The following is a 26461-nucleotide window of genomic DNA, read 5'->3' on the forward strand; positions in this document are numbered from 1 at the left end:
GCCCTACCTGGATTTCTGCTCAGTGTAGTGTAACAGCACAGAGAGAATCTAGGCATTATTTTTAATTAGGTTTTGTACATACACACGAATTAGCACATGGTGTAGCTCTAGGGGCAAAGAGCACCAGAACACAACCGAGTTCTGTCAGATTACCCTGGCGCTGGGAGCCTGCAGTTGGGACCAGGGCGAGGGGGACGAAGAGAAGGTGGGACCCCCGGGCACGTAGGGCTGCACAGTGCGGAGCTGCACGGACAGCCCTGCGCCCACCGGCTGCACTGTCCTCCTGGCAGAGGATGCAGGCCAGCCCTTACCCCTTTGCAGATTGCCACTGCCTCCTTGGACATGGACTTGGGGTAGGCCACATTGTGCTCCATGATGGACTGGAAGAGCTCGTCTTCATCTTCACCCTCAAAGGGAGCCTAGAGCAAAACAAACAGAGGTTCAGTGCATTTCTCGATCTTCAAGTTTCCCTTTGCTAGTGTGACCATCAGCCACAAAACCAGCCCCGGCTGCACCATGCATCTCAGCATCGCGGTCCCCGGAGCTGCATCCATGGCTTCATCTCCAGCACAGATGAGACAGTGCCCTACCACGTGCCAGCAACAAAACAAATTACACGTCAGCATATGCTCACAATGGAATTTAACACAATCCCATAGGAATCAATTAAAATTCAATTACCTGGCCAGCTAACATTTCGTAGAGCAGGACTCCAAATGCCCACCAATCCACAGACTTCCCATAAGGCTGATAAGCAATTATCTGAAAACAACACAAACAGCCGGATTACACTCCTATTTTTAACCTGTTGGCACAATGCAAACTCATTTCGAGTTGTAGTCCAGGTCAAAAGGACAAGGTTATTTACTGAGACACCAGTCCCCGAATGGTGGGAAATTACAATTATGAACAGAGCGCACGATAGGCAAAGAGTTCAGTAACTTAAAAAAAAAAATCTTCAGTCCTCAAACGTGCACTAAATATTAGAAAAAACCCAGAATATTCACTGTGATCTGAGACAGATTCATTCTGATTCAGATGAAACTTTAGCAGATTTGTTGTGCTCTTGCAGACTTGTCACAGCCAGGCACGTTGGAGCTGGAGCAGCAGCCGTTCTTGTTTTCCCTGATGCACTTTGGGATTATTTTTTTTTTCCACTGACTTCAGTGCAGTTGCTTTGAAATAACAACAGAGTCTGTCCCTCTGCGGATGGTATGTGGCCCTTTAAAACAGACTTGCAGCATATGGGTAGTCAAAACCCTCAGCATTCCAGGCTGCCAGTTTGCTTTCTATTATTTATTGCAGAACATCCTTCACAAAATAACCTAATAACCGACAGCCCTAGCCTCACCTGAGGAATATGGCTGCTTTGGAGTTCAGACATAACTTCAGGGTTGGTTGCTTTGTTTGCTTTAATTTTAAAATGTCAACATTTATTTTGGATAAGGCACCAAAACATGAATTTTTCTATTTTCCCATAACTTACTCTGCAAAATCTGAAATACCCTAGATTTCATAACGATCCGACACTGCAGCAAAGCCACCCAACTAATCCGCCTCCGTGGAGCAGCTGCCCTCACCTGCGTACACCAGTGTTTTGGGGTACCTAGAGCAGCACCCAACAAGGGGGTCCGTCCCTCACTAGCCAGACCCCATGTACAAACAAGACAAGCGGCTGGTGGAGAAACGGACCCAGTCCTGGGAGAGCCCTGTGGTACCTTCCCCCAGCGCCTCCGCTGCTCAGCTCCCTACGCCCCCCAGCTCCCTGCGACCCCCGGCTCAGGCGTGCAGCAAGATGCTGGGTCTGTGCCCTCAGCCATGGGCTGTTGACAGGAGCCAGCCCCTCTCCTTCCCCCCCTCCAGCTGGGGGGTCCCCCAGCCCTCCGGCACCCGGGCTGCCGTCATGCCTGAAAGGGAGCGGTGACAGGTCCAGCGCAGGGACCGCAGAAGGAGCCGGGTCCCGGGGGCACCTTTCTGCTTCCCAGTGTTGCTCAAGCTCCAGTTTATCTGCTTGGTTGCTGCTGACAGGCGTCACTTCAGCGTTCGGGGTTTGACAGGCCTTGGGCTTTGCCATCTGTTACTTAACGCCAAACAATTACACGATTTATTCAACCTAATTACAGAATCCTATTCTGCAAAGATTCCTATACTCAAGCACAAATGCAAATCGTATGCTAATCATGGGAGAACGTACACAAGAATTCAGCCCCAAAGGTCTGTCCCCACGCAAGGCTCCGGCCCCACAGCTCCGTGGCTGTGGGCAGATGTCGCAGCCTCAAGGGTCCTCATGTTCAGCCACCCCTGCCCTGGCAAAAGACCCCTGCAGTGTCCAGCAGGATCCAGCCAGGAGGTACCCCGAGATGCAGGTTGGGGGCTGTCACCCTACCTAAGCAGAGGTAAGTTTCATCCTGCAAAAGCATCAGCACCGAGGGACGATTAGAGAACAAGACCGATGCCAATCTCCTGTCCTGGTCCTGGTCCAGCCACACGGCCAAATGGGGTGATGTGACCCTGCCCACCTCCACACGCTGGGCCAGACCCTTCCCACCGAGGCCAGACACCGAGTCCCACCTCCGAAATTCCTCAGCTGCACCTACCTCAAGTCCCTCCTACTTGTCCTTCAGACAATTTAGGAGTGCTCTGGGACATTTAGGTGTGAACTGTTTGCACCATTAAGGCCTTCAAAAGAAAACAGTACTTAGAAGAAATCCTTGCAGAAAAGCAGCTTCTGCAAATTGAAGTCAGGGGCTGCAGGCTGGGGAAGGTCACAGCCCAGCAGCTGAAGAACAGGCTTTGTTAGAGGAGGTTACACGCACAGGTCGTTCGCACTTGGTACCCGTCACCTTGGCACACAGGGCTCTGCCTTAGAATAGAAAAAGTCCTGAAAATGGGTCAAGCAAATCACAGGACATTTTTACCCTGTAGACATGTTGGCTTGAGAGCACTGCAGCTTCCTGATGGGAGGAAGCATGACACGGCAGAAGGACCCTGGAGTGGAGCGACATGCAGGGACCTGGGCTCAGCCACCCAGCTGGAGGCCACGCCAGAACTGCAACCCCCCATCTCCATCCACACAATGCACACGTTCACTCTGAGACCCACTGGTAGCATGCTTTAACATCATTCCTGGGTACCGTAGTTACTTGCATCCTAATTTCCCATTTTTTTTTTCCTTTTGGGAAAAAAACCCCAACCCAGTATTAGAGCAAGGGAGAAGAAAATAAAGAGCTTAAGTGATAAGGCTCAGGCAAATACCAAGAGAACTGGTCATTTGTCCTGCTTTGAAAGAGTATTAATCACAGACAGCGACTGAGCTATGTACCAACAGAACACCAATATTAATCTTGGTAGGATGAGGATATGTAATATACATCTGAAAAAGTAATTAAAAACCTCTCTGGCTGCAGCAAAACACAACGTAGTTTAGCATACAAGCACGTCTAACTACGTCCTAGCAAACAGAGTCTCCTCTAAAATATTTAAATGAATAAATATTAATCTCGTCACTGAAAATTCAGCAGAGTGAAAAGGTTTGAGAGGGGTATTTTTATGTTAAGGGAACAGGCGTTTGAAAATAATTACCTATCTGAATTTCACAAGTCTGACATTAAATTGCACCCATATAGCACTTCATGTAAGTGTCATATGTGACTCCATCATGTAAGCAATAACCAAAGGCACAGTAACTTCGGTGTGATCTACAGCTGTGGATAGGGAGCCTCTCCTCATCAGCTACACAGCCCTTCGCTGCAAGCAACAAGCTGGAGAGATCTCAAGATTTCCACTTCACACGGAAACGCTATCCACTGGTAATTTTTCCCACCGGTCACGTTGTGCTGGAAGGGGCTGTCACACAGGGCAAGGAGCAAGCTCCTCCGGGGCTCATCTCTTCCAGGAGCAAGGAAGAATGCGAGGAGCAGCCCTTGGTGGGTTTGAGCGTGCCAAGGATCGGACAGGCATGGTGACACCAGTGGCACAGTCATGAGAAAAACACCCAGAGAGGGAAAACACAGTGCACGGAGAGCAGCATGGAGGATTTGCTGTCCTTTGAGGCAGAAGCAGGGCACACACGCCACAGAGACAGAGCCAGCATCGCTGCTTCCTTAGAGGCAGCCTCGGGGTGGGGTGGGGCAGAGAGTACTGAGGGATGAACTTTCCAGGTTGACGATGAATTCACTAACGTCCCTGTTTCAATCAGAAAGCCGCCCAAAGCAAGGTCATCCCATGGAAAAGAGCATCAGGCACACTGCCAAAATGTGCACGGAGCATTTACTGCCTTTCTGCATCCCCTACCTCAGGCGCAATGTAGTCTGGAGTGCCGCAGAAGGTCTTGGTGGTCACCCCATCCCAGATGTTCTCCTTGCACATGCCAAAGTCTGCAATCTTTATGTGCCCCTCGCTATCCAGCATCACGTTGTCCAGCTTAAGGTCTCTACAAAGCAAAAGAAGAAGAATGACACAAGAGACGACAGCGAAGCCACCCAGCAAAGACAAATTTCCTGACTCCAGTTGCTCTCCTGCAAGTGAGCTCTGGCTTTGTCTCACACCCAGACTCTTTGTAGGATAACGTCTGGGGAAATGAGCAGAAATAAGTCAGAGATCTGTCAGAATGAAGTGTTTATTTTACTTTTAACCCACAGGAACACCATGCTGGGCAAATCACTTTCAAGTGTATGATGGAAAACACTCTCATCTAGCAGGAGGACAGATTTTTTTTTTTGCACCTATGAAAATCAAAGTGTACTTAAAGCTCACCAGCCACAAAGAAGTACCTACTCAGCAGAAGCCCCTGCATCACCAATGCTATACTGCCCCACTGAAATACACATCAACTGTCTTTCTTGGTGATCCTCATCCGCAGAGTATCTGTCAGTCACACCTAACCCCACAAGAGCTTTGCTCTTCAGCACAAATTGCAGACAGCTGCAGCTCTAGAGCTCCCAATCCAACTCCCAGCCCTGACCAGCCTCTCCAGAGGTGGGTGCTCCAGTCTGAAGGGCAGTTTTATAGCAAACACTCAGTATTTCAGGTGCAATTTCTACATTACCAGCCATGTAATTACCATGCAGTTCTGTGCTCGCTGCTGTTCCGGGCTTGTGTTCTGTACAGTAAAGCACTGCTCAAAGTCTCCATTGCAGTATCGGAGCACATTGGCAAGGCTTCCCCTGCCCAAAGGTGACATTAAGTCGCAAGGCAGGTGACAGAGCAGCACAGTGTGGCAGGCACAAGCTGTGCCCAGCTCCACACCTCACCCACAGGTGAAAAGCAAGCGCACATCGCTCTTGTGTCTTCCTTTTTGGGGGCCTGGCTGAAATACCCCGGTGGGAACAGCTGTGGGGCCATAAGGTGTGTGGGGCTTAATTTTAAGAGCCTAATAAAAGGAATAGTGTAATTTACAACTTGCTGTTTTTTAAGCCTGTTTTTTCCAGTAATTGTGTCAGCGCTTAGGATGCTGACAGGCCAAAGGATTCAACACAAGCCTGGATTCGGAGGAAGGAAGGAAGAAGGGGCACTGGGGACTGACAGACCTAGAATCTCTCTCTGTAGTGGCTGATGGCAAAAAAAACATCCCTCACATCAGGTTTGCTCCACTTCTTTCATCTTTGGAGCAGTCTTCAGCATCTCATAACTTCAGTAGCATGGCTGGCATTTCTTATTGCAAAGCAGTTAATGGTATCTGACACTCATTAAGATGCTCTGCTCTACCTTGGGCTCTGGGAATACTTCCGAGCAGCGGCACGCTAGTTTCAGTGCTTAACTGGTCTGGCACTTGGCATTGTGAAAAGAAGTTTTAGTGTCTGAACCAGAAGTGACAGACTTGCGCTGTAGATCTCAGAAAAAGCCACTCGTAAGTACTGACTCTAGTGTTTATGGTAAGAAAATCGCGCCCTGCAGCAAAATACGTGGCTCAGAACTGGTCCATGCTGCCAGCGAGCATTTGTGTCATATGGAAAGAAATGCATGAAACAGAGGCAAGAGAGGAACCAAAGCTGCCTTCCTATAAAATGGGGACAAAGACAAGAACCTACGCAAAAACCAGTGACACTGTGAGGCTCCCAGCTCCATTCTGGGTGTGTGCACCCACCACACCCCACCTGCAGCAGGAGCAGGGAGGGGAGCCCCAGTGCTGTATGTAGAGCAGGGCTGCAGCAGCCCTGCAGAGCACTGCCGTCTTACATTGCTCTGGCTGTGCCGAGTTCTCGGGGGAAGAGAGGAAGGAGGAACTTGCTCACCTACCGATAAATGATGCCTTTGCTCTGCAGGAAGAAGAGGCCAATGGCTATTTCTGCTGCATAGAATCTGAAATGCAACATTTAAAAGGAAGATTGATAATTAAAGGAGATAAATCAAAATCAAAACCTGTCTAACCCAATTGCAAAAAATGAAATGCATTGGGCATACATGACCAAAGGATAAAGACAGCTATAACATAAAAATACCAGACAAGTATCACATGAGAACGACACAACCCACCCTTGGCTCACATCGGGCAGAGATGCGATCAGGTTGCTGTGGGCTAGCAGGGGGCTGTCACTTCTTGTTACACAGATTCTCATTAAGCAAGAGCTGGAATCTATGGCTGTTCATTACTGTGTGCTGGCAATGCGGCTTTAAAAGTTATCTGTCATCTCAGGGAGGCCACGGAAATAACATGCACTGCCACCGTTTTTTTTAAAGAATATTCTGGGTCTCCAAGGACTCTGCCAGAGTGCAAAGCACCAGTTCAAATGCACCTGGGCTCTGCCCACCGTTTGTGTTTTTTATTTAAGCATATGAAGGCTTTCACAAACACATTCTGCTCTGTCCAGATTACAGGGAGCAGCAGCCAAAAGCCACCAGTTAACACTCAGGCTGGCAACCTCAGCAGAGGAGCTAAAGACCCAACATCCCTCTTATATCCTGGGGAAGGGCACAGGGCAGCTGGCAGCACAGCAGCTGGGAGCTCACCCGCTGCTCCCGGTGTCTCCCAGGAAGCCTCCCTGCCTGCTGCTTTTATAAAGCTCGATTATTTACTGATCAACAAGCGCAGTGTATCCCAAAGGTGAGCTGGAGGCACCAGCATCCTTGGCACCAGGCAGAGAATCATCTCCTGATTCCTGTTGTTCATCCTTTCCCCCCTCCCTTTTTGCCCAGGATTTGCACCACAAAAGCCTGTGGCTTGGACCACATTTCCAGCTGTATCACGAAGGTCCACCAAATACCTACCCTGAAGGTGCCAACTAGGGCTACTAAACTTACACAGCATGTGGCTCTTTAAACCTCCCAACCTGCTGGATCTGGTACATTAAGTCCCCACCATTCACGTATTCCATCACAAAATACAAGCGATCCTAAAGGAAAAAAAAAAAAAAAGCAAACAATTAGCAGCAGAATTATTGTCACAGCACTATCAAAACTAGCCAGCTGCAACAAGGCTTTTACCATCCCACACCAGGTTAACTTCAGTAAGTAGTCCCTGCGCCTTGCCCTGGCATGGCCACCCATCCCCCACAAGGGTTCAACCGTTCATCTACTGTCCGTGCTGTTTTGTCATCTTCTTCAGGCCAGCCCACCCTTCTTCTTGCCTCTGCTGCATCTGGATTCTTTCTTTTCTGGGCTCTTCCAGCCAGCCTCTCCTCATCCTGGTCCTCTTCTTCTCCCAGGGCCTCTCCTTGTCTCTCCTCCATCCGGGGCACTCTCTCTCCTCCCTCTGCTTCTTCCAAGTCTCTCTTCATTGCCCACTCCTCTTCCATACACCCCTTAGAGCTATTTAACCGCTTAGCAGGAACCAGCCACAGCTCCATCTGATCCACATCAGCCAGCACACCCCCCTGAAGCCAGCCCACAGCTGTACATTATCAATGTTAATTAACCCAGCTTCATTCCTCCATAATTCCTCTACAAATTATTAGAGCAGGGAATCTGCAGGGCTCAGAAATAAAGACCAAGGCACTGGACAGCTCCAGTCGGTGTTTTTCATGCCAATACCATCATCACTGCCCTCCCCAAGGGGAGCTGGTGGAGCTCGTGTTCACACAGAGTCTGTAGGACCAGATGACCCCCAGAGGTCCCCTCGAACCCTGACCGTTCCATGATGTACTAACTCCTTGGCAACGCTCTGGGTTTAAGCTCTGCACCTTTGCAGATAGATCCAATGGAGAACACAGGTGGCGGAATTCCTAAACCAGAAGTGTTTCACTTCCCATTAGTAGATGTGTCTGATCCTTCAATGAAGCCATTCTGCAGGTGTCCGACCCCGCAGCCCCTCGCTGGTACATCCCCAGGCACTGCACAGCTTCAGTTAGGAGATGCACAAAAGACGTGAGCGGTTCCTGCGGGGACCAGCCCCTGTGCACCAGCAGCGACCAGTACAACTTGGCCCAACACCAGGAGGGGTGGGCGACATTCCCAGCTCACCAGTCTCACCGTCCCCCCAGGAGCAGCCTGCAGCAATGCCAGGGATGCACATGCTTGCTGGGGACCCAGCAGCCCCGTCAAGCCGGGGGGGCAGGAGCAGGCTGCATGCCCTCTCCTTGCTCCTCGCAGCCTGGTCTAAGGGTGCACTTAATGTTACACATGGTTAATTAAATAAGTGTTAAGAGTAGAACAAACAGGTCAATCAGTGACTTTGAACCAGTTAAAACACTTGCTAGCAGGTGCAATCGCAGCCATCTGTAAGCACACACTGACTTTGCCTCTAATGTGTAAAACCCATTTTGCTTTCATTAAGACTCTCCAGATTAAAGCACCTCTCCTCTTCCACAGTGTGGCAGCCACGTAGGTGCAGACCTAGGAAATTCCCAGGTAAGCTTCTGAAGCAGCATCTTTTCCTCTGCACCGCGCTGTTCCCAGGGGAAGCCAAGCCACTTGCAGGGTGTACTGCCCCGGAGCCGCGGGGACCGCGGTCAGCTGACGAGGGTGTTGAATGCACAGCGTGGCTCCTGCATTAATTGCTAGCATTAGTCCTGCTAGCCCAGTGCTGCAATGTTTGATAGAGATTTGGAAGTGTGGGCCATGATCAATGCTGAGGTGAGCCACAAGGCAAGAAACAAGATCCGAGCATTCCCACAAAGCTCAGATTAATAAAAAAAACAGCTGGACCTCATCATGCCACATCCCAATGAGAGCTCTAGCACAAGCCCTGCAAATTCTGAGAGGAAGAGGGAATTTGGGAAAGCAGGAGCTCCACACCACCACCACCTTTACCCTGGGGAATCTGTGCCCTTGAAACACTGTTTCCCTCTGATGTTCTACAGCCCTTTTTTTTTTCTTTTTTCAAATGGGAAATGGCTGTGAAACAAATCGTGCAAGACTGCCAAAAGCACCAACCTCAACCACTGCAGGACATTTCTCGGGGAGGGAGCAGCAATGGCTCTGGACCACGGGAGCGCATGCAGGAGTGGGACACAGGCTGCCATCCGAGTGGGTCTTCCCTGCCAGCAGACATCTGTGCTCCAACCCGCGTGCGTGTCAGTTATGGATGAGAACTGCAAAGCGCTGCATAACATCACACCTGAGTCACCCTTCTTACAACAAGCAACTTTCTACAGCCCTCAGAAGCCAGTCGTGGGGCCTCGAGGCACAGGAGCCCAGAGCCATCTCCAGGCTTGCCCCAGCCCAGGGATGGAACGGCACAAAGGCTGGAGCACTTCCAGAGGTTCAGGCTGGCAGTATTACATAGGAGGTCATAGTATTTCCCATTCCTCCTTGCTTCCTTAAATAAACCTCATCCTGCTTTTAAGACAGTAAAGACAGGGAGCCCGGAAGATATGCAAATGTGAGTATTACCATAATAAGGGCTACAGAGTAACTCGGGTAATCAGCTCCTCCATCCCAGCACAGGGAAGCCAGGTGATGCACAGCCCACCCTGACAGCACAGCAGGCTCAACGGTAATTAAATATGGTACCAAAGGGGCAATCAGGCTGTGTAAAACATGTGGCACTGATGGGATGGGGAAGAGATTTTGGCTCGTCAGATGACTGGGAATTTCAGAGCACACCCGTCTGTACACGACTGCCTCTGCCAAGGTGTGGATCCAGTTCAGCAGGAAAGCACGGGGCAGGCAAAGTCACCTTCAGCAGCCACTGCCATGCTGCTCATCCTGTGACAGCAACTGGAAAGCAAAGCGATATTGTGCTCATTTGCAGCTGTTTCCTAAATATATCGATCAACTTCAAGAAGGAAGAATATTAAAAAGATGGTCTCTTGAAACAGCCAGCTGAGCTCTAAAAGCAGGATTTGAGCTTTCCTCATTTGGGTGGAGAAGAGAATGCTGGTGCTTCAGAGAAAAAAATGTCAGGAATAAAGCAGCCAGATGGCTGGCCAGCCTACAGGCTGGAAGAGAGGGATGGATATGGAAAGCTGTCCTGGCTCTTGTCTATGGCAGAAAAGGACGGGGTCTGTCCAAGCCTGGAGCATCCAAACTCGCGGATATGTAAATACCCCTGCAGAGACTTGCATGGAGCCGGTAAAACACACACACACCCTTCCTGGGGCAGCCAAGACACAACCCCCAGGTCCCTCCAGTGCCGCCCTCCTTCTAATTAACCACTCATTTGGTCCATTTCCTGCCTGACTCCACACTGTGAACAAGAGCTGGAGCCAGGGCAACAGCCGAGTTCCCCATCCACCCGCTATTTATCATTTCTCAGTGTCACTGCTGCTGCTGTGCCCTTTGGTGCTGAGCCACTGAGTCAGCCGAGGCATGGCTCACAGGGGGACCCCCAGCCCACTCCCCTCCCAGGAGCCCAGGACCTTTTCAGGGCAGAGCACCCCAGCATCCCTCAGCAGGACCAGCACGGGGCTTCTCTCCGCCTTCAGACCCAGGCAGGAGCTCTTTCATTGCTCACCTTCAGTTTTTCTTTAAAATGCAGATTTAGGGCTTTTCTCTCTCCCACCAGTCTCTGAACTAACAGCCCCGGCTGAGAACTGTGCTCTGGACTGTGCTCCCAGAAATCGAAGTGCTTTGTGCCAGCATTTGATAATACACCCTGCTATACATTTTGATTACATTACAAATACGATTACTATTAAGCTACTATAGGTCTGCCAGGACTAATCCTGAGCTGACTCACTTCAGATGCCAGAGAGATGCTGTGTGAAATAGCTTCTCCTGCCACATTTTGATTACTGTGGTGCAAAGCTGGTCCACAGGCTTTAAATACACTGAATGTGTTTGGTAAATGAAATTTCTGGGATAATATTAAAATGTAATCCTCCTGGAAAGCATTGTCATCGTTCTAAAGGACTCCGCCGATTCCCTCTCCCTGCTCCTGCCGACGTGTACCTGGATGTTTTCATTCACAAGTTGCTTGACAGTGGGGCAGAGATTGCTTTAAGGGTCCCCTGTCCCCTTCCCCACTCCCCCTCCCCGCTTCTGCTTTGTACAAGCACAGTCGCACGCCCGTTTCAAACTGGATTTCCTGCGGTTTGTATTAGGTTTCGCTCTCTGCGCAGGTGTTTGATCACAAGAATGAATCCCGAGAAAAAGCGCAGCACTTTGCTATCGAATCATAACGGACCTCACGGGCTGGTGGGCCACCTGAGGGGCTGGGAAATCGTGTCTAACACCATCAACAGCTCCCTGATGAAAAAATCTCAGGGGTGCAGAGACTGTACGTTACTGCCTCCGGTTTAACACACACACAGTTTGTTCACAGAGGCACTTTTGCAAGCAAATTGGACAAGTTGTGAGGTTGCCAAGGCAGAAAACACATGGCTGCTTTTACAAGTGTAGCGATGTACATCCGGAAAAAGAACATGAATAAAGGCAAAGGTATGTTTTAAAGAAGCTAAAATACGTCACCACAGCAGAAGTCCCTACAACTCTGTTCCTGGGCACCCTGCACCCACCTAGCAAGGCACTAGTCCCAGATAACTGGTGATACTGGGTCTCTAAAAGAGGGTTTCTGCCCACAAACTCACCAGCGAAGCCAGGTGACTAAAATCCATTTTGTAAAGTGTCAGACCTCCCCCTGCTCACTGCCCAGGGCCCAGCAGGGTCCCGCTCCACTCTGCCCTTTGCCCAGGGCAGCTGTGGCACCGGCACTTACCATCGTCTGAAAGCAGGAGTGGAGCTGGGTCAGGAACGGCGGCTTCCCAGAGAGAGCCAGGACACGCTTTTCAACCATCGTGCACTCAACATCATCATCCTGGATAACAACGTCCTTCTTCAAGATCTTAACGGCATAGAGCTCATCTGTGCCCTTCCTCTCTGCCAGCATCACCTGCACGAGAAGGCACACAGGATAAAGGAAAATGTGGAGCTGCAATACTCCTAGCTTGCTACAGCCAATAATTAAAAATAGTGGCTCGCTTATTATCCTGTGGCTCCCGTTATAACCCTGAAAAGAGATTCAGGTGCCAAATGATGCAGAAAGCTACCAGTGCTATTTCCAGAAGTATTTAGGAACCCTAAGTAACAAGTAACACATCTACTTCGTCGCCACCTAACCGCCTCGAGGAAACCAGCCCAAGGGGTCTGCTGGCGTCTGAGCCACATTCACCCTGCAGCACCTTTCAGCCCCACGTTGTGCCCTGGTTCAGCACCCTCAGGGTGCAAGCAGCATCAGGAAAGGGCGTCACGAGTTTAAACACAGAGTCAAAATTCAAATTATGACATGCTAAAAACTTAAAGTGGAGAAGAGTCAGTATACAGCCAACAGTAAAAAAAAAAAAAGAAAAAAACAACAGCAAGGTTTTAAGATTTTCTCTGCCTCACCGACCACCTCCACAACACGCACAGTGATCAAAACCCAATTATGTGCTGGTCCACCACCCAGCCACAGCCCCTCTCATCCAGAAGAAACCATCCAATCTCCTGCTTTAAATGAGTTTCACCCATTTGCAGGTCTATTTATTACAATAAATGGGATGCACTGCTTCTGCTGGTGCAAATTCCCCTCATTAATCCTATCAGCCCCAGTGAGGATCCTCAGACTGATCCACCATGCTCCACCAGTGTAAGCTGCTCCTTGGGCTGCTGGCAAAATAAACAGCCTCTGAAGCCACACTCTGCTTCCCATTTTCCCTCCTCGCACTCTCTCATCATGTTAGATTCAAGCACTCAGTGGAAATGAATTGCTTTCCATTTGAAAGAGTCTGCAGAAATCCTCTAGTCACATCAGGAGCAGGAGTTCGGATGTTCTGAAAATAAATTATGAGAAGTCAACATCAATAGGGTGGAATTGAAATGCGTTTCAGACTGCAGCAGACTGGCCGAGGCAATGCGAGCAGGTCTCATCGCCACTTCTGAGACGCTAAGGGCAGCAGAACGGACCCTCTCGTTGGCCCCGGGTGGAGGACACGGGGCTGGAGCCACAGGGGGAGAGCCCTGAGCCCCCAGAGCTGGGGCGCAGCGGGTCCCTTTGGGGCTGGGGAGGGGGCAGCGGTGTGCCAGCCCTGGGGTGGCGAGGCAGGGGACACAGCCTGAGGGCTGGGGACATGCAGGGGACATGGCAGAGGACACAGCCCAAGGACTTCGGTGCCCACCCAGCTGGTCGGGTGAAAACGAGAGCGCCGTGGGGAGAGCGCACCGAAAGCACGTGGCTCTGGCTCGGCCCAGGCGCCTGGCTGCGGGCCCGAGAGGCTGGCTGGCCTGGACACACTGCTCGTCAGGATTAGCCAGGAAAGGCACCAGGGCTCCTCAGCGCCAAGTGCTTTGAGAAGCCACTGACATTTACGTTTTCATCAGCGGGGCTGGGATCGCAGCGGCCACAGGCCGCACTCCTCCACTGGCAGGGCTAAAAAGCAGCCCGACAGCGTGTCCGAGACTTCAGAAACAAATCGATTTACTCCCTGATGTTTGGAGGAAGTTGAGCACCTGGAGCAGCTTGGCATGCTGCTGTGATACAGCCCAGCACGGCACAGGCACTGGGACCAGATCCGTGCTTCACCCTTCCCAGCTCCCTGAGGCGCCCTGCACAGCTCTTTGGAGGGGACGGGCTCTCCCAGCAGGATCACCCCCCGGCACGGGCAGGGGGTGCCCTGCCTGCAGCCACAGGTCAGGGTGCAAGGGCAGCAGGCACAGCTGCTTCAAGCGGAGTCCACCCTGCTGCCTGCCCTGCGACTCTCCACAAGCTGAACCATCTCAGTTCATTGCCTCCATTTACCTTCACCATTTTTAGGCAAGTCAAGATTCACAAGTCACTATGCGCAGGTGCTAAAAAATACAGGTGATTTTTAAGTGATAAAAGCAGTTGGGCTCCGGCCATTTAAAGTTGGTGGAAAAAGAGAAGCGACCTCTCCCAGAACACAGTTTGTGCAAAGATGAAACCTGTGATCGGGGACTAAGTGCATTACAGGCGCAATCGATTATATACAGACCTACCCTGCCATCCATAACCCTTTCTGAGAAAAAGTAAATCTCTGAGCCTGGCATCCGCTTCTGGCCCAAGGGTGCATGCCGGGGAGGGGGCTGGCACCAGCCTCCCCCTTGGAAGCAGAGATTGCAGTGGCAGCAGGGCTCGGATAGCACCCTGCTGCTTGGCCAGGCACTTTGCTTGGAGCTCCCAGGCAGAGTGCTGCTGGTGGTAACGGCGCGTGCTCAGGGAAGTCTCAGGGGTACGCACAGATCAGATGCAAAGGTAAAACCAGCTGCTGGAGAGTAGGGTTTGGCTGTAAACCAAAGGGGAGGTGGGCTCTGCCGGGGTGCCTGGAGCCTGTCCCCCATGGGAAGGAACCCCAGGGAGAGCAGTGGGTGCCACCAAGATGTCAGTGTGCGATTCCCACCCAGCCGGGGATGTGGCCACCACCCCCCCAGCGCACGTGCGGGCTCTGCAGTGACAGCAACCACAACAAACGCAAAAAACTGCTCTAAGGCCCGTATGGACTAGAGCATATACGCTCTATGTATGAGCGTACAGCTTCCCAATGACACGGCAGTCCCGAGCCACAGGTGAGCCAACCAGCCCTGCTTTGCTGAAACGTAAAAGGCGAAAGGACTTTGCAGCCACCTAAAACCCAGCTGCCCTCCACCCACAGCAAAGAGGCTGAGCGTGAGAGCACACGTCGGGGTGAGTGCAGAGCACACTGAACACCGCACGATACTGTACTTCTCTCTCACATCTAGGCTGGCAGAGCGAGCAGCTCCAGAAGCGCACGTCGAGACTAATGCTGTTCAGGATGTTGTAATCACTGTGAATTTGCATATGCAGAAGAGCTTGCAGGCTCTGGTCCATGGCCAATTGAGAAAATACCATCTACACCCTGAGTGACAGGCACGGAGTCTGCACAGGCATCAGCAGGCTTGGCCTGTTCTCCATGCAGAAAACAGGGCTGCTCACAGCCCGTGGGGCTGAAGTGACCATCTGATGCCGCCTTGCTCCGACCCTGCCCGCGGTGGCTCGGCAGCACGGTGCCAGCGCGACAGCTTGCAGTGCCAAGCCACAACCCATCCAGCTGCACGGAGGAGCCTGCTCCGAGCCCGGGGCTCTTGGTGTGCCAGGGGCTGGCTCCAGCACGCTGGCATCACCGTTCCTATGGTGACTGCAGCAGGGGTACAGCTAAGATGTCAAGAGAAGGACAGCCACCAATAAGGCGGCTTCAGCAACGGCTGGAAATGACGAAGAAAAAGATTGGGACCCATTGCACTGTAAGTAAAAAAAGATTCAAACAAGCAAACGCTGCAGCCAGCGCAGTTTGGTCACACCCTGAACAGAGCTGTGCACAAGATGCACACTGGTGAAGGAGGAGCATGCATCCAAACCTCACCGCGTGCCCAGGGGCCAAAGCCCAACTCTGCGAGTCAGAGACCCAGTCTCTGCGCAAGAGTGCCAGCTGCCAGCCCTTCTGCCACGTTTCGTACCAAGAGAGGAGAGGAAAGCATTTCACAGCCTGCAAATTATCATAGGACATGAAAATTGTCTCCTATTGCGCTGTAATCTATAACTGCAGAGGCAAAAGAATCAGCCCTACTCAGAATAACACCAGAAAACCCCCAGAAAAGATTGACAGCATGATAGTATGACAGATTGATTAGCTGCAAAAATATGAGCAAGCCACATAATTTAACTTTCCTCTATTTATATTACAGCAAAGCAAACCCAGGGTGGGCTGTGCCAAGTGCTGCCTTCTCCAGTCAGGACCATCTCCCTTCCCCTTGCCAGCCCAGCAGGACTAGCACCAGTTACAGCTCCTAAGGGTCCCATGGACCCCGTGGCTGGGGCAGGCAGCAGCAGGGGCAAGCCCAAGAAGACCCAAGACCACCAAGGAGCATCAAGGTTCACTCTGTGTACCGCGCCTGAACACGCCGAGCTAAGACCACACGCACTCCAGCCCTTGCCCCTCAGCTATTTCCCAAACCAACGCAATTTTCCACCCCCTAAACCTTGATGCCTGGCTCTGTGGGGACCTCCATCTGCCAGCTCGCTCTCTGGAAAGTACACTGCATATTTTTTCTGGTGCAGAAAAACCCAATATTTAACTTGATTTATTCCTGTAATATAGAGTATTTGTTTGGGAATGCTCCAGCATAATAACTGGAGCTATTCTGATGCTGAATGTAGAGAAAGCAAGTTTATTAAACTCCACTGAGGCCAACAAATAGGTACTCCTGACCCCAGACAGCTGTAGTGGTAATACTAAGCAGTAAATCTTGAGGTACCGATGCCAAAGGGTTATGCCTGAGACAAAGACTCACTGAAATAGCAATGACACTCACAGAGCTCTCACAGCCTGCTTGAACCGAAAGGTCAGGGGCCAGGAGGAGGGAGACCAGCAGCAAGCAGCAAGCAGTGCCAGCCCTGGAGAAGAACATCACTGCCACGGACACCACCGGCTGCTGCCAAGGGCTGGGAGCCTGCCGGGAGCCGGGACCAGGGAGCTGGGCTCCTCTCCTTGCCAGCCAAGCGCTGGCATGGTGCGGATCTGTGCACCTCTGTCCGGCTCCTTCTGAAACACCTTGGCACCTCCGCATTCACGTACAACATGCAAAGCATTCTCTTCAGCAAGGCCCCGCAGCTGTGCCCCTGCGGTGTCCCCATGCCGGGGCTAGGATGCAGGATGCAGGATGCGGGAAGGCAGGAGGGGAGCAGCGGGGGAGCGCTCCCCAGCCAGGCGCAGGCACACGTGAGGGTGAGGCTGCATCTACCCGTAGAAACCAACGTGCTGTTTTAATAAGCACTAATTAGCATATTTATAACATTCTGTTCCAGGGAACAGTTTCTGTCACACATTCCCTTATATAAGCCACGATGCCGACTGAAGAGTTTGCTAATGTTTCTCAAATTAAAAGAAAGAAGGGGGGGGTGGTGGGGGGGTGGTGGGGAAGCGGCCGGAAAAAAACACAACTACAGAGTTTCCAGATGCCAGGCACAGACTTTAAAAGGAATTAGGTGTTGGGAGGGAGAGAAGAGGGGGCAAAAGCACTGCAGAAATGGAGATCTGTATATGTTAGTGAGAGCAGCATGGGCGCAACACCCAGCGCTTTCCTGCTCGCCAAGGTTTCTAACCTGCCGCAAAGGTGTTAAACCGCAGAGTAACGGCAGCATCACTGGCAGGGGAACCTCGGGCTGATGGCTCTGGGTGCTGGGAACCACCAGGAACTCCCCCCTCTTCTCTTGTCACAGATGCTTCAGAGAATCTCTAAGCTGTCCACCTTCAGAGAGGGAGCAAACACCCGTCTGGAGAGGCTGGGACCTCCCCGAGCTCAAACACCAGCAGGAAAAAGCTCAGGGAGGGAACAGGTACCAGCTGTGAAGGGGGGTTCACATCCTTGGGCTCAGCAGGCGATGGATGAGCATCGCTGCCCTGGCATTCCCTCCTTCCCTCCACTGCCCACCCAAGAGACATGCCTGAAGGCAGAGCACTATTCCCTGCAATTAAGCCGTTCACTAATCAGAGAGGTGTAAGGCCGTCCATCGCACCAGCAAACGCTGTGCTGGTGCACAGCAGAAGCAGCCCACCTTCCTGCCTGCTCCCAGCTGCGAAGCCCAAGCAGCTGCTCAAGCACTGGAATTTCTAATGGAAATCATGACAAAGTTGGCAAGACCCCAAGAAAAATGAAGGCTCCAAGTCACATAATTACTAGAAGAATGAAATTCTGTTACCACTCATAACCAGTCTGGAAAGTTAATTAAAATGTTCACATATATTTGTAATTATTAGAAAAAAAAAAATGGCCAAATAAAAAAAGAGCTTTAAAGACGCAGCTTCCCAAAAAGAGACCATTTGATTTTTCTGATGGTCTGATAAGTCATCTCACATCATCATCACCGTGACACAGCAGTCACACAGTCCAGAAGGAAGCCAGCAAATTGGGCTCCCATTACCGTGACACCAGTGCTCCCAGGCACAGCAAGGACAGATCACACCAGAGTAGCCATCGGACCGCAGCTCAGAAGTGCTAAAAACACGGGCGTTACATACAGAAAGTGCAAAGGCATGTGTTGTACCACACCTTCCCAAAGCTTCCTTTTCCCAGCACCATCAGGAAATTGAAATCCGAAAGTTTCATCCGATCTCTGCTCCCATTGTTGTCGAATTTAGAAATGGCATTTCTTGTCTTCTCATCTGCAGCCTTGGACCCTGTTCCAATCTTGGCTCTCTGCAAAGATGGAGATGGAACGGGGAGAAAAGAGAAAAAAAATTACTGAAAACAGTGTGGAGAAAGGTCATTATAAAACCAGTGAGTGCTCCTCAAATCCCACGTTAACTAGCTCTTCTCCAGGTCAAACACTACCCTGAGCCACAGGAACTTTTTCTCTAAGTGTGACAGGGACAGCATCAGGAAGGACGCTGGAGAAGTTATGAGCCCCAACGCATTGCGCTGTTTGGCTGGTTCCCAGTTAACCTCTGTGAGAGCAACTGGGAACTGCATCAACCCATTACCCTGCTACCCCACTCTCCCTGCCCACACACCCAGGGGGCTCCCCCACATTATGCTCTAGGTCATCCAAAGCGTAGAACAGAGGCTCAAATAAGCCTTTATATTCCCCTCAAAGCTGGCTTCAGTTTCTCATCTCACCAGAGAAATGACAGGTAAATATAAATATATTAAGGTAAAACACAGGACTTTTTATCCAGCTCCACTTCCGTTACTATCTGACATTGAAGAGAACCGCACTCCCGTGCCAGCTCAGGCTGAACGTAGGAAGCTACAAATCCATTTGGAACAAACCAGAATAGAAAGCACTCCTCCCGCATCCCCAAGCAATTGCACGAGCTGCTGCAATCACAATTGCTTATTAAGGAGCCTCACAAAACCCCCACATTTTTAAACACAAAATCTCACCGGTGGCTTGGCACCTCCTCATTGGTGCAGGGGCTATCTAATTTGCTGAACCACAGTTTGTAAAAGCTATCTCACAATTTATTCGGTTTTAATTTTTAGAAATATGCGACAGTGTAAGGCTTGCACTGAGCTCAGTCTAGCATGAAATTCCATTAACCCGATTCCAGCAGTTCAATTTGGCTGCTGCTCGCAGCTCCTCCAGATAGGAGCCTCGCAAGTAATCTCCAAGCCTTTGCTGCTGCTAATTGGTTCTTGCAAGGCTCTCCATGCTGTAAAATTCTCCATTCAAGGTCACCTGCAGCACCTAAATGTCTGAAAAACTCCTGCACTGAGAACTAAAGGAATGGTCTCCCAGATTTGCAAACATCGTCACTGCTAATGCAGCTCTGCCTGGGGGAGGAGGCTGGAGTTATCCAACAGCCACCGGTACCTGCTGCGGCTGCCAGTGGAGCCGCACGCCTGCTCTCTGCCGGGGAAAAGTGTACACCGAAAAGGAACTGAAGTCACCTCTCCTGAAGGACAAGGATTTTCCTCGTGGTAGTCTTTAGGCTTTTGCAACATGCCCAGAAGAAGGGGATACCCAACCAGAGCATCTTCCTTCACATCAGCTGAGGTGACTGACAATGGCTCTAGCACCGACCGAAAGCTGCTTGTTGAACCCAGCCAAGGAGGGATCCAAATGTGGGCAACCGAACAAGAGCAGCATCTGCATCTCCACGAAGCCAGCCCCGTGCTGTGTAACTCTGCTTTCAGCAGTCCACACCCTGTTGTACCTCAAAGCTATCTCCAAAAGAAAGGTGTGCTTATCAGCAGGCAAAATAGTCATATTCTGTGAAAGCTTCCTAAATACTCTACCACGGCCGAAAACCAATCCTGTCATATCAGATTTGACACTAAATTAACCTCTGTGAAAACAAGCTGTAATAAAGCCGAAGGGCAATGTTACGTTCCCATTGAATGACACCCAACAGCACAGCTCTGCTCCCGACGAGCCCGCATCCTCCTGCACACCGGCAGCACCACAGCTGGCCAAGGGCTTGGTGAAACACTGACCAAAGCAGGAGCAGGCTGCCAGTCCTGAGCAGAGCGGAAAAGAGCAACGTGAAGAGCAGGGAAAAGAAGAGGATTTTTATTTGCTTCATCCCAGCAAACTGGCTGGCTTCAGGCACAGTGTTACCAGCAGCACTGGCAGACACCCGGGCGAGCACCGGGCACTCAAGCATGAGAGTGACTCCAGGTCCCTCCTGTTGCCTACAGCTGCCCCCGAGCCCGTTTGAAGAGGGGCTGCTGCAGTCACAGTTAGTCTTGCACTTGACCTGAATTTGCGGCACGGCAGCATGTTTATAGGAGACAAGATGAGGGTACAAACACAACATGGCTTCCCTGATAAAACTGGCTCAGCATGTAGCTTGGTCAGGAGGGGGAAAGGTCTTTCCAGAAAGAGCCCAAAATAAAGAGTTGGGGAGATGTAAAGATCGTCACCCCCACGTGAAGTGTCTTGCTTTTGCTAGCGAGTGTCTCTAATATCCACCTCTAAGTGAGTACAAGAGCCCTTTAACCTGTTTTTAATGCACTCCTAACGCTCACACAATCTCAAGACCTCTTCAAGGATTCCAACTGAAGCGTGCCAAATATTGCTCACATTTAAAAAAAAAAAAAAAAAGAAAAAAAGCACTTGACCTTCGTTATCCAACTCCATTTGTCATAGTTAATTTACTACATCTGAATTTATGCAATAGCAGCTGACGTTCACATCTATCAAGCTGTCCCAGCAAGCGGCTGATAAAGACCAAGCAGAATTGGCAGGGGACACAGTGCAAGGCTTCGGGCTGTGCTTTTGTCTCAGGATGCTCCCTCGTCAAGCCCAGGACGTGCCCGCTGCAGACTGCAGGTTGCAGGAGGACCCCGGCCAGGAACAGCACCGCAGGCTGCCAGAAAGGCGCATTGCTCTGAGAGCATCCGTCTATCTTCTGCATCACCCAGGCTGACACCACAGTCCTTTCAGCTGGGTGCTTTTGCAGTGCTAAGTCCACCCAAAATATAAACCTGTCATACAAGTCTCAACTCTGTCCTATTGATTTGCGCTGCCCAGGAACAGGCAGGATCAAGCAGCACTAATGGAGATCGATCGAGGGATTCTTTTTAGCCCTTACTGTCTGAAATGCCATGGCGGCACCCTGTCTGCTGCATCGCAACCAGGCTCCAGGGCATTCCTCGTCCCTCGGGATGCCAGAGCAAACCACCGCTCAGCTGGCCAGGGATTTCTCTCCTTGTAACACTGACTTGCTCGCAAAGAAGGATGTGATAGGGGAAGACAAGCAAGGTGAGGGTACAGAGGTACTCTGGCAGAGTGAAATGACACCTCTGGACAATGTACTTTCTGATCTGCAGACAACTCATCATCTGACTTCCAACATATGTACTGTTTTAACACCACTGGAACATCAAGAAATGCAACAAAAGCAGGTAGTTAGCGCTTTACAGAGCTGGCAGCCACTGGCTGCATGCCAACTGTTGTATTAGAACTGTCTTGTTTTCTTGGATATTCAAGAAAGTTATATATAACTGAGATACACATGAGATTAAAAAAAAGAAAGGAAAAAACCGAACTAACTCTCCAATCTTGTGCTACAATTACGGAGTTCACGCTGACAGCCATAAGGGCAACTCCTTTCCTTGTGTATGGCTCATTTCATGCAAGTCTCCAGCTGCACCACATTCATTCTTAGGTTCCTGGGAAGACTTCAAGCTATACTGAAAAATAGCAAAGACCTATTAATTCAGTAATGTCTGGATCAATCATTCCACAGGACCTTCCATGGCTTATTAAGTAGTAAATAGACATTTCTCCTTGAAGCCTCTTTGGGGAGTTGAACCCAAGCACCACTGAAATTTTTCTGAGACTGGCACGGAACTCGCCCTAGCTCCAGCACACCTCCGTGCAGATCCCAGCGCTGCCAGCGCAAAGCCCTGATGCTCTCCGAAGCTGACAGCAGCTTAGCTGGGCCAGCTCCTCAGGGAAGCCTAGGTGTGATAAGGCTCTGCAGAGCCTTTCTGGCTCGCTGGAATCCCACATCCACGCTCACTCAGAGAAGCCCAAAAGCTTTTACATCCTTTGCTTTTCACAGGCACCACCAGCACTTGCCCCGAGTGAGTATTGGTGCCACTGGTTTTCCCCTCAAGGTGATGGGCTAGCTTCGGGCAAGGCACTGTCACTCATCAGACCTTCACTGTCATTTGCCCATATCAATTAGCCGGTAGTTCCATTAGCACAGACTGCACTCTCGGTTCATCAGGTTATGCCACTATCCGGGCTGAGGACGCAGCGCTGTGCACCACGGGAAGGATGGATTACTTAAGTTACTGAACGCTAAATCACGGGCTTGTACGTGTTGCCTTAGCATTCCAGGCTCACACCAGCATCCAGCAGCGTTTCTGTCGGTAGCACCTGGGTGCAAAGCAGCTCAGGGATCGCTGCTACCACGTGCCAGCTCACCCAGCCATCGCCCTCTCAAACACCCAGCCTGGCCTCGGTGCACCAGGTAGGGTGCAGAGGCTGCCATGGCATTTAATGCCTAAGCAAGGTTTTCTTTCTGAGATTAGCTCCCAATCCAATTATATTAATATCTTAATTTATCTTAATTATATTAATTCATAATCAGCAGCATGACAGAAAAAACAGACAAACAAATCCTATTAAATGGCACCTCAGAACAAGGGTAGAACTGCTGTACCAACCCCACATGCACATGCTGACACCAGGAGCACGGTTACGTCAGGTCATCCCAGGACATCCAGGATCTTCATCCCTCCTCAATTGGAATGTAGCGTTGTAAACACATTAACTGAAGCATCTCCTCTTCTAGCTACGCTATACTCATTTTGGCAAGCACAAAACACAAATTGTGAGTTACGTAACCCCAGCAGCAAGACAGACATCGACTGAAACAGCGCAAATGGCAGGGGGACGTTTGCTGCGCTGCTTTCCTTTTTCTTTTTCATAAGAAGAAACGACTTCTTAGGAAGGATGGGATTTCAGACTCCTTCCTACCCACAGGTAGCAGAGACACGGGATCAAACACGCTTTTAGCGAAGCACAAGGTGCCAAGCAAGCTTTACACAGAACTCTGCACTGTGCAGTATTCTCTGCTGTATTTTCAACCTGACATAAGCCAAAGAATCATTTGCGTATCTCTCATCTCCTCATCCACCAGAAACAACCGTTTCCTTTCCCAGCTAATCCACCGCCGGCTTCTACCACATGCACAGTCAGACACACGCGTGTGCAGGGAGGTCACTGTACTTTCAAATTAGAAGCGAGTACTCCAGAAGGGTGAGATGGATGGCTCATTCTGTGCGCTACAATTAAAAAAATCCTGTCAACCGCATCAGAAAACCACATGCGAATGAGCCCCGTGCTTCCAGCTTCTAGTATATCCGAATCCTTTTGCCTTAACTTGCTCTTCTGCAGACCTCTACAAACTGATGCCCTCTGGCTCGTCTCTCCCAGCAACCCATCGTTCCTTGGACCACTAAGCAGTTGCTCCTGGCCCTCCGTGTGCCTTGTACTGGAGAATCTGTGCAGCTGTATTGATCCAAGGAGCGATCCGGTCCCTGCTCAAAGCACCCTGCGGTCTCTCAGGTCTCCCCTGCCCTGGAAGCACCAGTGTGGTGTGGTGACATGACTCAGCATTGCACCAGCAAGGCAGAACCACTTGTAGATGCATCATAGAATAGAATTATTTAGGTTGGAAAAGACCTTTAAGATCATCAAGTCCAGACCTTAACTCGGGACTTGCCATTCCCACATGGATCCAGCAAGGTCCTTGTTCATTATTTAACATAGGTAAACCATTGCTGGAAAGGTTCAGATGTTCAAAGTGACTTCTTTTTTGTTAAATGTAACTGAACAACTTACCTTCTGGAAACACCATCGGAAGCTCGTGCCCCAGAGCTCAGTGCCATGGAGAGCCTCAGGAAGGACCGGCCAAGGGCCCCCAGGAGTGGGTGCAAAGCAGGCAAAGGGAGCAGGGATGGGCTGTACCTTGCTCTGTGCTCCCCGTGCTGCCAGGGAAAGAGCTGGCAGGGAAAGCCCCTTGCCGACAGCATAGCAGGCAGGCAGCCAGGAAAACCCCGGAGTTCCCAAGAAAAATCAATTCACCTCAAATTTCTGCCTCAGTTCCTCATTTCCTTCTTCTCCCTCAGGAGGCACTGGGACGTTGAAATACTCCCCCTCCTCCTGGCTCAGCAGCTTAAACCTGGAGGGACACAGCAAGAATGTGTGGTCAGGATGGCAGGCAGGACCACGGGCAGGCAGGACCGCGCCGCCCACTCAAGCACAACTCTGCCTCCGCTGTACCAGCACCCTGGTAGCCCTTCCCCAACGTTAGAAGACACCCTCCCCAAACCTCACACCCCCAAACTATCCTGCTCAGCAAGCTCACACACACCCAAGGGGAGGGTTGTTTCTGGGGTCCCTCGCTGTACTGGGGACCCTGGAAGATGCACACCCACTACCTGCTGCAGCGGACACCACAAAGCACTGATGGCTCTTCCAAAACATAAGCCTGACCCAAAACCCCACAGACAAAGCACATCTTTCCCATGACAGCCACGGGCACACGTGTGGGCAAGCTCCTTCCCCATCAGCTGCCAAGGCAAGCCAGGCTCCACCGGGACAGCACGCTGAGCCTGCCGGTGCTGGACTGGTGCTGGCAACCTCGAGCACAAAGCCAAGATGCTCACCAAAAAAAGTTTAAACGGCAATTATCAGAAATCAGGGAAATGTCATTCAGATCTGAGGTGTTTCTCACAGCCGCGGGCAAAGCCTTGGCTCCATCGGCAAATCCTCCTGGCAGCTGGAGGCCAGTTATCAACTGGGTGTTACCTACAGAGGCTGCACTGGAGGAACAAAGCGCTGTTTGCATAATACAGGGACAGGCTCTTCCTTTGAGCTCGTTTTCTCCATTAACTGCAGTTGTTTAGATATGAAATATACATCAGAGCTCCTTCCAGAGTTTATTCCAGCCAAATGCTGTGACAAGGAAAATTACTTAGATCTCCACTTATATGATTTTTAAAAGGCTGGGAAAAGGATCAGACTTGGGGCTGCATCAGAAGGCGGCAGCGCACCAGTGCCAGCCGACACATGCATCTTTACAGATGACTGGAAATGTAGGGGGTGGGGGGGGGAATGGCAGTTTCCGTGTCTTTTGCAGAAGAGGAGCCAGGTCTCAGCCAGGGTCTGGTCTGTGGCAACCAGGGCTGGCAGGCGCGGTGACATGGCCAGACTGCCCGCAGCCTGCCACCACGGGTGGCTTTTCCCTGGGGAACAGCACTGGCCGCCTGCCTCACTGCGGGAGCACCCCCAGCCATGCCCCCATGCCCCGGCTGTGCCAGGGTGGGCAGGGCGTGCCCGCACGCTGCCAGCCCCCAGCCCACCGCAGGACCCAGTGCTGTGCGGGCAGGCCACCCCGCCTGCTAATTCCTCCTCCTCTCTGTTCTCTGCTCCAAGCGAGACACATACAGCTGCCACGGTGGAAAAGACAGAGTCCAGGGTGTTTGCTCCACTTGCGGAATGCAAATTAATAGCATGCAGGTTTTGCTTTCCAAAAGACATATAATATCTATTTTCAATTATTACACTTGACATGGAAAGGTAACACAGCTCTCAGGCATCAGTGGCTGGGGAAAAAAAAAAGGGGGGGGGGGGCGGGGAAATAAGACAGCATGTGTCCTGCTGGGGGAGATAAAATGGAAATGGAGAGAACCCATTCAGTTCGGGTGTTACAGATCCACTGTGTTCATCTTTCGTATGGTAACGAGCAATGGTAATTACACAGTTTGGTAGCATTCCTCCTTTTATTGAACAGTGCCCCTCAGCACCGCACCGTTCTGCTAGTCTGCGGAGAAAACTGCTGCCTTTGCCACAAATCACAATTCAGTGCGTGTCCCCTATCCCTGCACCGACTCGCTCTCCTGCACGCCTGAGGAAGCTACGTTGCCTCCCCAGTAAGGGAATCCAACCAGAAAATGCTGGAAAATGCTTGTTCGGCAAATGCTTGGCAGGCGATGCTGTCTGCTCCTGAAGCCTGTGTAGGAAGAGTCCACGGGGAGCACCAGCCCTGTGGGCTGCCAATGCCAGGCAGAGCAGCCCCGTATCTGTGCATGCCTGTGGGAGGGAGAAAGGGAAAAGCCCCCCCAGCAACCCTGCAAGGGGCAGGAGGACACAGAGGTGACACAAAGCCAG

At 51.0% G+C, this 26461-nt stretch overlaps 1 protein-coding gene across 2 annotated transcripts in view; it reads right to left on the reverse strand.

The window, feature by feature from the left end:
* The window catches only part of PRKCB (protein kinase C beta), a 132878-nt gene that overhangs the window by 24994 nt on the left and 81423 nt on the right, over nt 1–26461 (reverse strand). For both annotated transcript variants that reach the window (XM_055707512.1, XM_055707511.1), the window contains exons 8-15: nt 24374–24470; nt 18379–18525; nt 12035–12208; nt 7240–7331; nt 6238–6300; nt 4294–4432; nt 682–762; nt 312–419 (exon numbers count right to left, since the gene is read on the reverse strand). In XM_055707512.1, the coding sequence (XP_055563487.1) occupies nt 312–419; nt 682–762; nt 4294–4432; nt 6238–6300; nt 7240–7331; nt 12035–12208; nt 18379–18525; nt 24374–24470 (901 nt within the window). The remainder of the gene's footprint in view (nt 1–311; nt 420–681; nt 763–4293; nt 4433–6237; nt 6301–7239; nt 7332–12034; nt 12209–18378; nt 18526–24373; nt 24471–26461) is intronic.

This window comes from Falco cherrug, chromosome 4 (genome assembly GCF_023634085.1).
Source record: "Falco cherrug isolate bFalChe1 chromosome 4, bFalChe1.pri, whole genome shotgun sequence".
In the NCBI taxonomy this organism is placed as follows: Eukaryota; Metazoa; Chordata; class Aves; order Falconiformes; family Falconidae; genus Falco; species Falco cherrug.